We start from the raw sequence: 15361 nt of genomic DNA, 5'->3' as shown, positions 1-15361 counted from the left end.
ATATAGATAGTCAGTGAGGTGAGTTTTACGCCGCACTCAGCGATATTCCAGCTGTATGGGGACATTCTGTAAATAATCGAGTCTGGACCAGACAATCCAGTGATCAACATATTTTTGTGTATATCTGGATGTTTTTTTTGTTTTGTTTTTTTTTGTTTTTCGCTTGATGAGTTTTTATTAACGGCAGCCATACGACAATAGTCCAGATACTTAACGGTGGTCAGTATATCCATGGCCAGAGCCATACAAAAATAGTTTAGGTGTCTAAAGGCGGTCTGAATATCCATTATCAGGGCCATACGACATAGCCCAGGTACTAAAAATAGAGCTCAGTCATGAACCGAAAGTCCAATGATTGATAGTGAGAGCCACAATTATCGCCACATATGCGCTCGCTCACTCTAGAGTAGGTCGGGAAGCGGCACACCGACGAAATCAAGACACCAGCAGTACATTGTACTCGAGGTCAGGCTGCACTGTACTGTACAACGGGATATATCACTACAGCACACTCCCCGTATCGGACTTTAGACAGTAACAAGTGGCCTTCTTCAGTGTTACGAAGCAACGCCGTGGATACACAGCCCCGAGGATTGGACGCCTGCTGTTGAGGTAACTCATATGAAATACCCATGGTTATAAGTGTGTCGAGACAGTTTGGGCGTGTCTCCTGTCTCATTCTGGCTTTTGTGTACGTGGCTACAACCTTGAGGAGGTTTGTTTGGAGGGGTGGAATAGCTGGCGTTGCTGAGAGATGGAGATTGAAATTGATGCCCGATGCACGACTGTGTTTGTGTCTCCCTCCCTCTCTCTCTCTCTCTCTCTCACGCCTCTCTCTCTCTCTCTCTCGTAGAGGCTCTCAGAAGGATCTCTCTCTCTCTCTCTCTCTCTCTCTCTCTCTCAACACACCGCCACCCCCACCACCCGCCACCCCTCTCTCTCTCTGCACTAAAGCCGGTTACACAATGCTAATTACTGGCCTGGTGACATAGCATACCACAGCTTATCAAAGATAAGTGACATTGTATTTAAGATATGGTGCAATACCGATTACGCGCAGGGAGCGTTGTGAACCGAAATAGTACGCTAGGTCATCTCGACTCGCGTGACGGAAATAACCACAACAGTGCACCCTGTTCAGAGTCCACAGTTACTGTAAGAAACCCGAGAGGTCCTGATAAATGATAAATACGTTTATCTCACAGACACTGACAGTTGTATACGCCTATTGTATGACGGCTGTCGCTACAGCCATGTTGTCAGTGTCGGTTGAGTAAAGCTTCCAAATAGGTCATGTCAAAGGGCAGGTCAAAGGTTATGTCAGAGCGAGTATGGTTTTATGCCGCTTTTAGCAACACCCCAGTAACATCGCGAAAAACCAGAAATGTGGACATGGATTTTAGCCATGTGTGGAATCGAACCCGGATCTTTGGCGTCATGAGCGAACACTTTAACCACTAGGCTACCCCACCGCTGCAGGTTAAGTCATAGTGAGTGAGTATGTTTTTCGAAGCTTTAAGTATTATTCCAGCAATATCACGGCAGGAGACAGAAATAGGCAGAAATAGGCTTCACACATTGTACCCATTAGGAGCATCGAACCCGGATCTATGGCGTCATGAGCGAACACTTTAACCACTAGGCTACCCCACTGCTCCAGGTTAAGTCGTAGTGAGTGAGTATGTTTTTCGAAGCTTTAAGTATTATTCCAGCAATATCACGGCAGGAGACAGAAATAGGCAGAAATAGGCTTCACATATTGTACCCATTAGGACCATCGAACCCGGATCTATGGCGTCATGAGCGAACACTTTAACCACTAGGCTACCCCACCGCTCCAGGTTAAGTCACAGTGAGTGAGTATGTTTTTCGAAGCTTTAAGTATTGTTCCAGCAATATCACGGCAGGAGACAGAAATAGGCAGAAATAGGCTTCACACATTGTACCCATTAGGAGCATCGAACCCGGTTCTTTGACGTGACAAGCGAACGCTTTTTCCACTAGGCTACCCCACCGTCCCGTTAAGTCAGAAAATACTGACAGGTAATATGTGAATCATGCTTTGATGATTTGAATCATGATAAATTGTTTCATGTATATTTTCACCACAGTGCGTTTAAAGGTTAAAGTGAAGTTACCTGGATGAAACGAAACAAAAAAGAGATGCTATTTGATTTTCAGGGGACTTGAACTGTGTTTCTTAAAAAGAATAAAACAAAACAATGTATTCCTGCAAATATGCTGTCTGTATGGAAAACATCCACATGCCCTTGTCTGTTTTGTTGTATTTGTCACAGGGGCTTGTAACGCTAAAATCACTAACGACCGTTCGCCATTGACGACCTTGGCCTTAACCTGCCCCGCACTGAAAAGAGCAAGGGAGCTCACTGGCTATAAATAGAATATGTCCCATCACATCGCTCACTCTTTTCAGCGCGGGGCAGGTTAAGGCCAATGTCGTCAATGGCGAACGGGCACGACACAATTCTGTTTGCGATGAATAAATGTACGTAATCTCATTATGACAGTGAGGTCTAAGTGTCTCCGAAAGAATGGCGACTAGCGCGCTGACAGGTGACATCAGTTCAACATGTTTTGGTGCATGTCGTTCGTGTATACTGTGAAATAAACCAGAAAATTGGTGAGTTACCGCTACTGACTGACTGACTGAGTTTTAGCAATATTCCAGCAATATCACGGCGGGGGACACCAGAAATGGGCTTCACACATTGTACCCAAGTTACCGCTACAAATTCTGAGCAGGGATTTTGGCTCCGAAGACCCTAGCTCGTAAAGTACTGCTTTGATTTTTGTGCTGTATGCCTTATTTTGTAGGTAAATCTATTGGCGTGAAATATGTGCATACTTTAATGGGATAAATACAGTGAACATTGTTGAATTCTCCCTGAAACGAACTTGGTGTGTTGACCTCGTTACATCCCTTTCCTTTTATATAGTGCTTAAACCCCGTTAGTGACAGTACATACCTTGATGGCGGTATTAAGCGTTACAAGGCCCTCTGGTATTTTGAACGTATTTTTTTTTTTTTTTTTCACAATAATCATCAATAATCCAGTAATTTGACGGCGATCTGTACTTGTTTTGATATCTCTGAAATTGTTTGATACAGATAATTTATTAAATCAGAACCAACACATGCAAGGCAGAGCAACATGGTTATACGCTGCCTGGGTTCGAAATGTAAGCGCAATGTAAACTCGCGACGACGTCATCAATGAAATGTTAAACGTTTTAGGATTCGCATGGCATATATGGAGTTTTGAGAAAGTAGTTCGTGGATTGACGTGATTTGCATAGTTATCAGATTTTGATTATCGTATTGCTTTATTGCACCGATAACACCCTCCATTAGATGATAAGTGTAAATATCATGAGTGGCCTTCTAGAAGTTAATGGTATAAAGATGACAAACCTTGATTCATGCGTGACTTCATGCTTGAAAACAGTGTAAGAATATATACCGAAACATCGCCACGAAGATTCGGATTCGACTCCCCACACGGGTACAATGTGTGAAGCTCATTTTTGGTGTCACTCGCCGTGATATAGCTGGAATATTGATAAAAGCGGCCTAAAACCGCACTCACTCACTCACTCACTCACTCACTCACTCACTCTAGCTAATCCAAACAGATTCAGGTGTTTAAGTAGTTCATGAATTTGTGTTCAATAACATGTTTCTGTTTTGTTTTCCACAGATGGCGACCCAATCAAATTTCTATGTGCAATGTATCCCCGTAGCGGCCACGGCGGTCTTCGCAACGTTGATATACTACTTCATCGACTACATATTCTGGTGCATGATAGCAGGTTGCGTTTTCTACGCCGTTGTGCTGTACTTCTTCAAATCGGATACACCCAATCACATAGATCCGACAGGGAAGGCTATACTCATTACTGGATGTGATGCAGGTGAGCTTGATGGGCGGTGGGGTGGCCTAGTGGTTAAAGCGTTCGCTCGTCACGCCGAAGACCCGGGTTCGATTTCCTAAATGGATATAATGTGTGAAGACCATTTCTGGTGTCCCCCGCAGTGATATTGCTAAAATATTTCTAAAAACGGCGTAAAACTAACTCACTCACTCATGTGTACAGGATGGGCGGTGGGGTGACGTAGTGGTTAAAGCGTTCGCTCGTCATGCCAGAAGACCAGGGTTCGATTCCCTACATATGGGTACAATGTGTGAAGACCATTTTTGGTGTACCCCGCCGTGATATTGCTAAAATATTTCTAAAAACGCCGTAAAACTAAACTCACTCACTCATGTTTACAGGAGGGGCAGTGGGGTGACCTAGTGGTTACAGCGTTCGCTTGTCACGCCGAAGACCCGGGTTCGATTCCCTAAATGGACATAATGTGTGAAGACCTATTCCGATGTCCCCCGCAGTGGTATTGCTGCAATATTTCTAAAAGCGGCGTAAAACTTAACTCAATCACTCACTGGTATAAGACCCGTGAAGATCTGGGCCAGAATTTGACTTCAGTAACCCATGGATGCGCAGGCTGTTGAACAATGTATGATCACGATAGTTCAGGCTCGATTATTTACAGACCGCCGCCATATATAAAAAATATTACTGAGTGCGGCGTAAAACAACAATCAAACAAAGAAACTGTAACCCACGTTCACAACGAACACGCTTCTAACGACTGACTGACTGAGTGTGGTTTTACGCCGCTTTTCGCAATATTCCAGCAACATCACGGCGGGGGACGTCAGATATGGGCTTCACACATTGTACCCATGCGCTTCTAATGAAACGAGTGATATATGTCGTGTTTTTGGTCTTTGTCACTTGCTATCAAAATGCGTGTAATGAACTATACTATAGTCCGTTTGACTTCATTTGAGACCGGGCGGTGGGGTAGCCTAGTGGTTAAAGCGTTGGCTCGTCACGCCGAAGACCCGGGTTCGATTCCCCACATGGGCACATTGTGTGAAGCCCATTTCTGGTGTCCCCCGCCGTGATATTGCTGGAATATTGCGAAAAGCGGCGTAAAAGTAAACTCAGTCAGTCAGTCAGTCATTTGAGACCGATGAAGAGCATAGTCATTAATACCTGGGGTACAGCGTTGAATATATAGATTGGAAAGGCTTCAAAATTTCAGTGTCAAAGTAACTGATATGTAGACCCTGGTGGGACGAGCAAAACTTTGGAACAGCCAGGTAATCAACAAGCGTGCAGTGAAATTTCAATTTCACACGTACAACTCGCACACCTGGCTGTTTTACTAGCAAGCGGTCCTCCCTCGTAAGAAATAGCGGTAAGTGACAACAAAATAATGATCGTTTGTTAAACAACTTTTTTATCCGGGTGTCCAAAATTATGAGACAAATCATCGTATTTGGTCTGTCGATTTCATGTGACAGTGCAAAATTTGTTTTTGTTGCAATTATTAGATTTTGTGTTAGTGAGCAATTCATCGGTCTCAAATGAAGTCAAACGCACTATACGTTTATATAGGTGGAATATTGCTGAGTGCGGCGTTAAGCAACAAACCGACCAGTTATGATCTGTGTTAAGAAATATTTATTGCACAGAAACCATCACAAGCATTTGGATTTGCGCGAATGTGAAATCTTGTTATCTCCCACGGGGAATAATCTGCCACCAACAGAAAGACAACATAGAATTGTGGACTTGGGCAAACACTTTCTCGCTCAACAGTTTACCAAACTTACCATACGTCACCCTTTTATGATATCATACTAACATTTGTATAGCGCCAATATCCAGCTCAGCTACTCAAAGGCGCTTTGTTTTGCCCCCGATCATTGGATGTCAATCTCAACGGCACGTCGTATTATCAATCTCAACCCCTTGGGATCATACAACTCTTGCTGCCTACTAGGCGCACCGAGTTAATGTGGCTTTCCCATCCCTACGAGGTACCCATTCACAGCTGGGTGGACTGGGACACATAGTCACAGTACTTTGACCAAGTTCACTGCACGTTGTTGTAACCACAACTGGGTGTTTGCACGTATTCATGTGGCCACCATCTGGTCACTTACCAAAGGATTCGTGGGTTCTTTTAAGTGCACAGGGTTGTGTACTGTACACTTGGGGTTGTGACAACACTGAAAGAGTCTGCACACAAAGTTGACTCCAAGGTTTGAACACCCGGTCACAGGTGGGCTCGATTCCGGCACCTTGAGGTCGCTGGATCACTAGCCTGGCGCTATATACAGCTCGCCCACCATGCCACATGTCTTTAAAAAGTCTGCGACTATAAAACAAAACCGCACGTTAGTGAGTATTTTGGCTTGAGACTCTTAACACTTTTAAAGTTACATCACAGCGTGCCTGGCTAATGTGGAAGGACATCCCGAAGTAATGCAGGTCTCAGGGTAGCCTAGAGGTTAAAGGTTCGCTTGTCACGGCAAAGGCACTGTTCTCTTCCCCACATGGGTACAACGTGTGAAACCCATTTTCGTGGTGTGTCCCCCCACCGTGATATTACTGGAATATTGCTACGAGCGCCGTAAGGGCGCATGACTGAACTAGTGGATAAAGCGTTGGCCTTCATCCCGAAGACATGGGTACAATGTGTGAAACCCATTTCTGGAGTCTATATATTGCTGGAATATTGCTAAAAGCGGCGTAAAAGCATACTCATTCACTAAAAGCGGCATAAAACCATACTCATTCACTAAAAGCAGAGTAAACCCATGTAAAGCCATACTAACCTACTTAAAGCAGAGATAAACATTACTCACTGATTATTCTGTCTTGATAGGGTTTGGTAATATGCTGGCGACGCGAGCGCACAAGCTCGGCTTTACGGTGTTCGCTGGCTGTCTGAACGACAACACAGAGGGGCCGCGAGAACTGCAGAGTACGTTCGAGGAGAGGATGCACGTGTTGAAGATGGATGTGACGAAGGATAGGGAAGTGAATGATGCCCTTAAGTACGTCCAGGAGAGATGTCGAAGTACAGGTGGGGATACTTGCTTTTGTTGTCTCTTGATAATGATAGATGGTTTCTTGATCGCGAATAGGAAGCGATGACGTTGCTGTAGCGATCGATCTATGAACGCTGCTTATATTGTTAATAGTAACGAACATATATGTCTTTCAGAGAGTGGTAAGATGTAATACCCGTGATGGTCCGGGTTAGAATGAACCTTCGGTAACCCATGCTTGTCGTAAGAGGCGACTGATGGGATCGGGTGGTCTGGCTCGCTGGCTTGGTGGACACATGTCATCGGTTCCCAATTGCGTAGATCGATGCTCATGCTGTTGATCACTGGATTGTCTGGTCTATTTACAGACCGCCGCCATATAGCTGGAATATTGCTGAGTGCCGCGTAAAACTAAGCTCACTCACTCATTCAAATGTAACATGTTATATTTGGGATTACACTACCTGAGTAAGTGCAGGTTCTATTACTTGTGTTGAGCTGATTCAATGTGGAAGCCGCTGTAGCTGAGTGGGCTAGATGGATGAATTTGTGTGCTGGCGACTAGGTGCCTTACTCTGAGAGGGTGGGTTGGCATCCGGGATATTAGTCAGGCCAATAAAAGTCCTAAAACCTGTACTGTACTGAGAAAGTGCAATCCAAAATATAGCATGTGTTACACTAATAGTAATAACCGCAACAATATCATCATAAGCAGCAGCAGCAGCAGCAGCAGCAGCAACACTTTCAAGCACAATGCATTAATAACAGAATCTGCGAGGGTACAACGATGGCGACAGTAACGTCGTCCTCCTCCTCCTACTACTACTACAACTACTACTACTACTACTACTACTACTACCATTACTACTACTACTACCATTGCTACTACTACTACTGCTACTACTACTACTACTACTGCTACCGTCGTTGCACATTTATGAAATGTTTATAAGAGGTCATTTGTACGATTAGTCTTATGTGACATTAACATTCATCTTTTCTGTAATTTGAAATGAAAATATCTGACTCAAAGAAATAAGAAGAAAAAAAAAACATTGAAGAAATATTGGCAACGATTGTAATACGAGAAAAGGAGCAACTTTTTACACGTCAAACATCATCCACGAATCCTTACATACAAACATAATGAGCCATATTACAATACAACACTGGAGGGAAGAAAGGGTTGCACCTCTGGCGTCTATGTTGCAGGCTTGTGGGCTGTTGTGAACAACGCCGGCATTGACGGAGGAGGCCCAGTGGAGCTGTGCAGCTTGCAGTTCTACAAAGAAGTGTGTGAAGTCAACCTGTTCGGGGCCATTAGAGTGTCCAAAACGTTCCTGCCACTTGTGAGGCAAGCTAAAGGTGAGAAAACAAATAGGACATGAATGAATGAAAATTGATATACGCCGCATCAACGACAGTGAGGAGAGACATCCCGATACCAAGATGGAGAAGATCCTAATGTCGTTTAATAAACGATCATAGATTCAAATCGCTGTTATTGGTTTGTATTACAAGGGGGTAAGTGCAGTAGTTGGAACACTGAAACAAATGCACGTGTGGTACGTGATGAGCGTTAACTTAGACCAACCCTATTTGTTCTCGGTGTTTCATTTAATGTGCACACACCCTTGTAATACAAACAAATAATAACGATTTGAAACTAAGATCGTTTGTTAAACAACTTTTTATCTTAAGTTTAATAAAATTATGATACATGTATTTATATGTTCAGTTGGCAAGGTACAATTATGAGGATTCGCAATCTTAATTTCACTTTATTCGATTTGCTTTCTTGTTGAAATTCATCGGTACGTTTTCACTGCAAACAGACTAGAGATTGCCTGGTCCAGACTCAATTACGTCTTGACCACCGTCATGTGACGTTAAACAAACAAACAAAACAAACAAACAAACATGGTCTCACATGCTTCATCGATATCAGGGGCAGTGGGGTAGCCTAGTGGTTAAAGCGTTGGCTCGTCACGCCGAAGACATGGGTACAATGTGTGAAGCCCATTTCTGGTGTCCCCCGCCGTGATGTTGCTGGAATATTGCTAAAAGCGGCGTAAAACCAAACTCAGTCAGTCAGTCAGTCTTCGATATCATATTGGTTGCTTTATATAAACGATTCCGTCCTTCACCCTTGAATGTAATGCAATGACGTATTGAGGCCATGGTTCCCATTGATATCAAAATGCAGTATTGCAGACAAATTAAGTACATAAGGTGCATAATTTCAGGTCGGATAATAAACGTGTCCAGTGAAAGAGGCCGCCTGGCAAGGGGAGGTAACTCGACGTACTGCATTTCGAAGTACGGTTTAGAAGCTTTCTCTGATGCGTTGCGGCAAGAGATGAGGCGATTTGGCGTGCAAGTCAGTGTGATTGAGCCAGGACATTTCGGGGGAGCAACAGCCATTCTTCGCGAACACAATGTAAGTGGTCCATCAGCATCCAAGGCGAAACGTGTCGGCAAATGTCACACAGATGCACTAAAAATATGGGGGTTCAGTGGAGTCAAGAAGCAGAACTAAGCAAAAGATAACAAAAAGGTAAAATACCATCATTTATCAGACCATAATCTTGCATGATTTAAAAGTGTATTATAACATAACAATTCGGAGAGAGTGGTATATTTACAAAATGACCCCATGAAAATTCACTAGCCAGTCGGGCCAGTGACTGTGCATTTTTACTAGCCACGGGCTTGAGCGCCAGTGGCTATTTCGCACACTGGCGTAGTACACATGAATCATGTGACAGGCACCTGACTACTTTGATTGTATGTCATTTTACCGATGACGCGGTTTGTTCGCTTAGACGAATGGTTCCTTTTTCACTGCTCTAAAGAATATCAAGCAACTCTTTATCCCTTTATAACTTTTAAAACATAAATCATTTGTTTAATTAACACATCTTTATTTCAATTATTTGTTCCTTTAAGACATTTCGACTTTTTTCGATTATTCTTGTTACATTTCGAGTATATTTTAAAACTTTAAATTTCGATTATTATTTTTTTTATCTATTTCAATTATATTTCACGATGTGAGGAAGTGTTTAAATTGGAAACAAAATGTACCACAGGTATAACACAAAATAGTTTGTTTGAAATCCTGTTAATTATTTTTCCCCCAAACCAGGTTAGCCAGACTTGAACGTCTTACGTTGTATGACAATACTTCCAATGACAAAGAAAAGTCTTTCTCGTGACAAATGTAAATTCATTGAATCGAGTGACAGAGGCGAATTAGAATGAGTCAATCGTTAGGCTGCTTGCATTCGTAACCGAGTCGTGTTGTACTACTCATAGTAATGGGCGAAGGTTCCGATAGCTGTCGCTCGGACTGCTCCGTGTTACCCTTTCCGAGGTTGCACAGTTACAAGACACATTCGGACTGTCTCATTCCCGTTCTGTTACGAGACGCTTGATACTTTTCTGTTATTGCATGCAGATTGAAATGTTCAGAAGGAGACTGTTTGACGGTTTCAACTCGGCCAGTGATGACGTCAGGAGGGTGTACCCACAACAACTGGCAGAACAGGTTGTCGATGACCTGTACACCGCTGCAAAGAAATCACCGACATCATGCGACGCCGTCCTAGACATCATGGAACGTCAGTTGGTAGAGGTCAAGGTCAGCCCGAGATATCTCATCGGGGGAACGAATTCACTGGTGGACTTTCGTGTGGTAGGTGCCCCTGAAAATACGGCTTACAATTGTTCTTCAGCAGCCAATGTTTGTCGCAAGATACAGTGAGTATGGGGATCTGGCCCCAATTTCTCGAAACAAACTTAAGTCTGAGTTTTGATTTCAGTAAGAGTTTTTACTCAAATATGAGAAAACGCAGAAAAAATGCATTGCCCAGAATAAACTGAAATCTACAGAGTAGACAATTTGAGTTTGTTGAATAGATTACATAAGCTGTTTGGACTTTACTTATTTTGAAAATGCCGTTGAGTTAAAAATTCAGCTGTTTCAAAATGTCAAAATTGTCAGTTTGAAATTTGAGTACAAACTTAAATTTGTTTCGCGAAATCGGGGCCAGGCGGCCAGTTTTGCAAACTTGGCTGACACATGTCATCGTATCCCGATTACGTAGATCAATGCTCTTAATGTTGATCACTGGGTTGTCGGGTCGATCATTTACAGACCGCCGCCATAGACCTGGAATAAGGGTGAGTGTGGCATTAAAAAGACAACCAATCCAAAATATATATCTCAACCTCTGTTCATACACATGACCAGGTTTGGGAAACAAAAAACGTTTTCAGATATCCCCGTGTTATCGCCATCGAAGCTAAATGTTTGCCATATGAAACCCCCGACTACCCTCCTACTTTCCTCATGAACTATATTGCTATTCCACGTTTTAATCGATGAGGTCAAATGGCTATGACACACTATAATCGATGAATTCATATGTCATATGAATATCTTAGTTAAATGGATGGAAAAATGGCGAATATAATTGCGAATACAATACATTGAATATTGCCTTCTTGTCGTCAGCGATATTGTCCCTGTTCTTCAGTTTGGGTTTTGATACTTTTGTCAATAAATTGTGATATTTACAATAAATTCTCAATAACAAGTAAATATTTGAGTTCTGGATGCGTTACCGCTCTGGCTGGATATATATAGTTTAGCTATTTATTATTGAATCCTAGAAGGGACACTGTCGCGTTGTCGCCCTCTCAAAAACAAGCAAAAAGAGGCAAAATTATCCAAAGCGCGACAATGCGACATTTCGGTTATTTGTCACATTGTCGCTATGTCACTATTCACTCGTCACCCAATTTAAATGTCACTCATAGAAGGATGATAAGACCGATTATCGATCTTTTATCCAGTCTTACCTCCTTCCATCTACCTGTAATACGTATTCAATTGCCGGGTAATCCTTTTTTCAGGTGTACATATTTCTGAAACCGTTCCTGCCGGACCAAGTGTTGGATTACCTGTTAGAGACTGTACCAGTCTGAGAATTGTGGTAACATCGAGTAACCAATATATTAAACACGCAATGCACGAGCGGACATGTAGCAGCATAACGAGTTCACTGTTGCAAATATACGATACGTAGGAAAAGGTATCCCATTATTACTTTTAAAGCATAAATTATTTTACCATGATTTTCTCTTCATTTAAAGTTATTGTTTGTGTCTTTCTTTTCGAAATTTCGAGTTTTTTGTCGTTATTTCTAATATACTTTCGTGATTTCGAATATGTTCTCTTTATTTCAATCACTTTCTCGTAATTTCAAATTAATTTAATTCTCGTTACTTCGATAAATATCTGGTATTTGGAGTGTATTCCCGATGTCACGTGTTTGTCACATGGGTAATGATTGGTGACGCCTTTTCGAACACGTGTTAATACGTTCAAAAGTAGTCAGCCTCACTTAGAAAATTATACAAATGCAGCTGATTTTATGTTTTATCATTCGACATATTGCCTGTCAACCTCAAGCAAAATAGTTTTCTGCCAGCCTCATGATTTCCAATTTGTTTGACTTTTATCTTGGAAAAGAAAATTTGTAAGAAAAAACATTTTGAGTGTTTGGGATATGCAGAAGTCTGCTACAATCAGACTTAGATGTTAAAGTGCATAAGAAAGCAACTTGAAACTACAATCGTTTGTTAAAGTTGGACACTACCCACCCCCATTTCAGATGACGAAATCACATCGACATAACTGTCTGAATATAAATCATGCAATCCAAATCACGGAATGTTAATTATCACGGGAACATATTTTTTATGATGTTGTCTAAGGGCATACCATCATCCAAGAGGTACCACATGACAGATCGTTTTTCGTTTTCTGCAATTTTATATTCCATATATGTGTGTATTTTATATATGTCTGTATGTCTGTCTGTCTATCTGTCTGTCTGTGTATGTATGGATCTGTGTATGTGTGTGGGACGGATGGATGGATGGATGGATGGATGGAAAATTAACTGTTAGTTAAATTAACAATGACGGTCGATGATATAAACTGACAATATGTTTGGGATCTGGACAATTCGAGAGAACCATGTCTGTGACACAAGCACATAGCAGGTTCAACGAAAATGAAAGATAAAGTACAACGCATTACGTAGACAACCGCTACTTCACCATATCAAAGTTCGTCAAAAGAGTGTTTGATTGTCCATGGTGCATTTTTATCGATTAGTACGAAAGAACATTAGATGCTGCTAGATATGTTCTTTTTACCATGGATGGTAGTAACATCTGCACAGCTGTATTGCCCACTCGTGAACAATTAATAAATCTATCCAGAGGTTATTAAATGTTATATGTATGTAATATAATATATATTATAATGTATACGTTGAACCTAGTGACATTTGCAAATCAATTGTGAACTTCATGTTTATCACTATATTCGTTTGTGTATTAAATATTTCATATTTCTCATAGAATAAATGTGCGCAGCATGATTGGTTCATATGATATTGCACGTGTTGTTATCATGGGTACTTACAATTTCATTACAAGTTAGTGTGTGCAAATGTGCAGTGCACATGACGAGGAATCACTCTGAGTTTATTCAACATTCACTAAGATTTGTGTTTCATGGTTTCGTTTACTACGTACTGACCAGGCCGATTTATGTTAAATCTTTGCGTAGCTACGTGGTGACTACGCCAAGTTATGTGTAGTTTCTGTGTACATACTTTGGAACTACGCCGAGTTATGTGTAGTTTCTGTGCAGCTACTTTGTGACTGCACCGAGTTATGTGTAGTTTCTGTGTAGCAACGTGGGAACTACGCCGAGTAATGTGTAGTTTCTGTGCAGCTACTTTGTGACTACGCCGAGTTATGTGTAGTTTCTGTGTATCTACGTAGTGACTAGGCCGAGTTATTTTTAGTTTCTGTGCAGCTACGTGTGAACTACGCCGAGTTATGTGTAGTTTCTGTGTAGCTACGTGGTGACTACGCCGAGTTATGTGTAGTTTCTGTGTAGCTACGTTGGAACTGCGCCGAGTTATATTTAGTTTCTGTGTACCTACGTGGGAACTACGCCGAGTTATGTGTAGTTTATGTGTAGCTGCTGAATGTAGTATTTAGGAAGAATTGTATTATTACCGTTTACATGTTTGAGTGGACGTTGGCAGCTGCAGTTTATCAGATATTCATGTAAAAGATTCGCATAAGCAGAGAGAATATTTATTTTTTCAAATTGGACATTGTGATCTCACCAAAACAATGAGAGGGATACCAGAAATGGATTTCACACATTGTACCCATGTAGGGCATCAAATCCGGGTCCTCGGCGTAACGAGAAATAAGCTTTAACTTTTATGCTCAGAAATCTGAGGATTGCTCGCAAATTATTGAAATATATAAGCGGATTATTTGCAGTTTTTCTGTAGAAGACCACCACGGCAATCGGCGCTGTCATGTAAGTGAGTATACAAGCTTGAACGTATGATCTGAACAAACCATCAGCTGAGAGTGAACCTACAAGTGATTAAATGGTTAAATGCAAGTGTAAACGTGAGTAAAGTAATGAGAAGAGTGGGTGAGTGAGTTAACATATTATATCACCTCAGTGAGTGAGGGAATAGGTTTGGTTTTACGCCTCTTTAGCAATATTCCAGAAATATCATAGTGGAGGACTCCAGAAATGGACTTCAAGCATTGTACCCATGAGGGGAATGGAACTCCACTTATTGAACCAGCAGGATGGCAACAAACATAATGTGAGGGGTCCCATCAGATGTTGGCGAACATATCAAAGAAAAAACGAACACATTTTCTACCAGTAAAATGTGGTAGAAATAAGCAGACTTTGAAAGACGTGGTCTTATGCGCCCTGTTAGGAGGACATGCTGCATACGATTAAATTATCAGCAGAATATTCGCAAACAAGGTCGCACAATGTTCACGGGCATAGAAACGACAAAATGAAAGTAACGTGTGGATGCTTTGTAGAATAAATGAGCGCATGAATATGGTTTTGCACCCCTTTTAGCAATAATCCAGCAATATCACGGCGGGGGACAACAGTTTTGGCTTCACACATTGTACCCATGTGGGGAATCGATCCCGGGTATTCGGTGTGACGAGAGCACTTTCAACACAAAACCAGTCCCACGACCCCGTTGTCGTTTGAAAATGACCATTTTAGAATTAACATATTCTAAAGTAATTACATGCTTAAATGTGTGTGATTAAAGATATCAGAAGAAAAAAGCTACATGTGATTATATTATCACCAGGACATTCGCAAACATACACATGAAAAACGTAGCACAATGTTCACGAGCATAGACCTCACAAAGAGAAAGTAACACAAGTGCAAAATGTGCTATTTGGATGCTTTGATACAGAATCAGTGAGTGAGTAACTGTTTACACCGCTTATAACAATGGCCCAGAAATATCATGACGGGGGACACCAGAAATAGA

General features: G+C 41.7%; 1 protein-coding gene across 1 annotated transcript; it reads left to right on the top strand.

Annotated features, from left to right (window-relative positions):
• The first annotated feature begins 333 nt into the window (after positions 1-333).
• Positions 334-13402, top strand: LOC124264386 (D-beta-hydroxybutyrate dehydrogenase, mitochondrial-like). Its single transcript, XM_046699133.1, has 7 exons — positions 334-612; positions 3720-3933; positions 6764-6964; positions 8142-8294; positions 9176-9369; positions 10390-10626; positions 11850-13402. The coding sequence occupies exons 2-7, from the start codon at positions 3720-3722 to the stop codon at positions 11919-11921; spliced, it is 1071 nt and encodes a 356-aa protein (XP_046555089.1). The 5' UTR covers positions 334-612; the 3' UTR covers positions 11922-13402.
• The last annotated feature ends 1959 nt before the right edge of the window (positions 13403-15361 follow it).

Source organism: Haliotis rubra, unplaced genomic scaffold (assembly GCF_003918875.1).
Source record: "Haliotis rubra isolate DU_JTF1 unplaced genomic scaffold, ASM391887v1 Scf920, whole genome shotgun sequence".
Lineage (NCBI taxonomy): Eukaryota > Metazoa > Mollusca > Gastropoda > Lepetellida > Haliotidae > Haliotis > Haliotis rubra.
The sequence above is the reverse complement of the archived record's forward strand: the minus strand, read 5'-3'. Positions and strand labels throughout refer to the sequence as shown.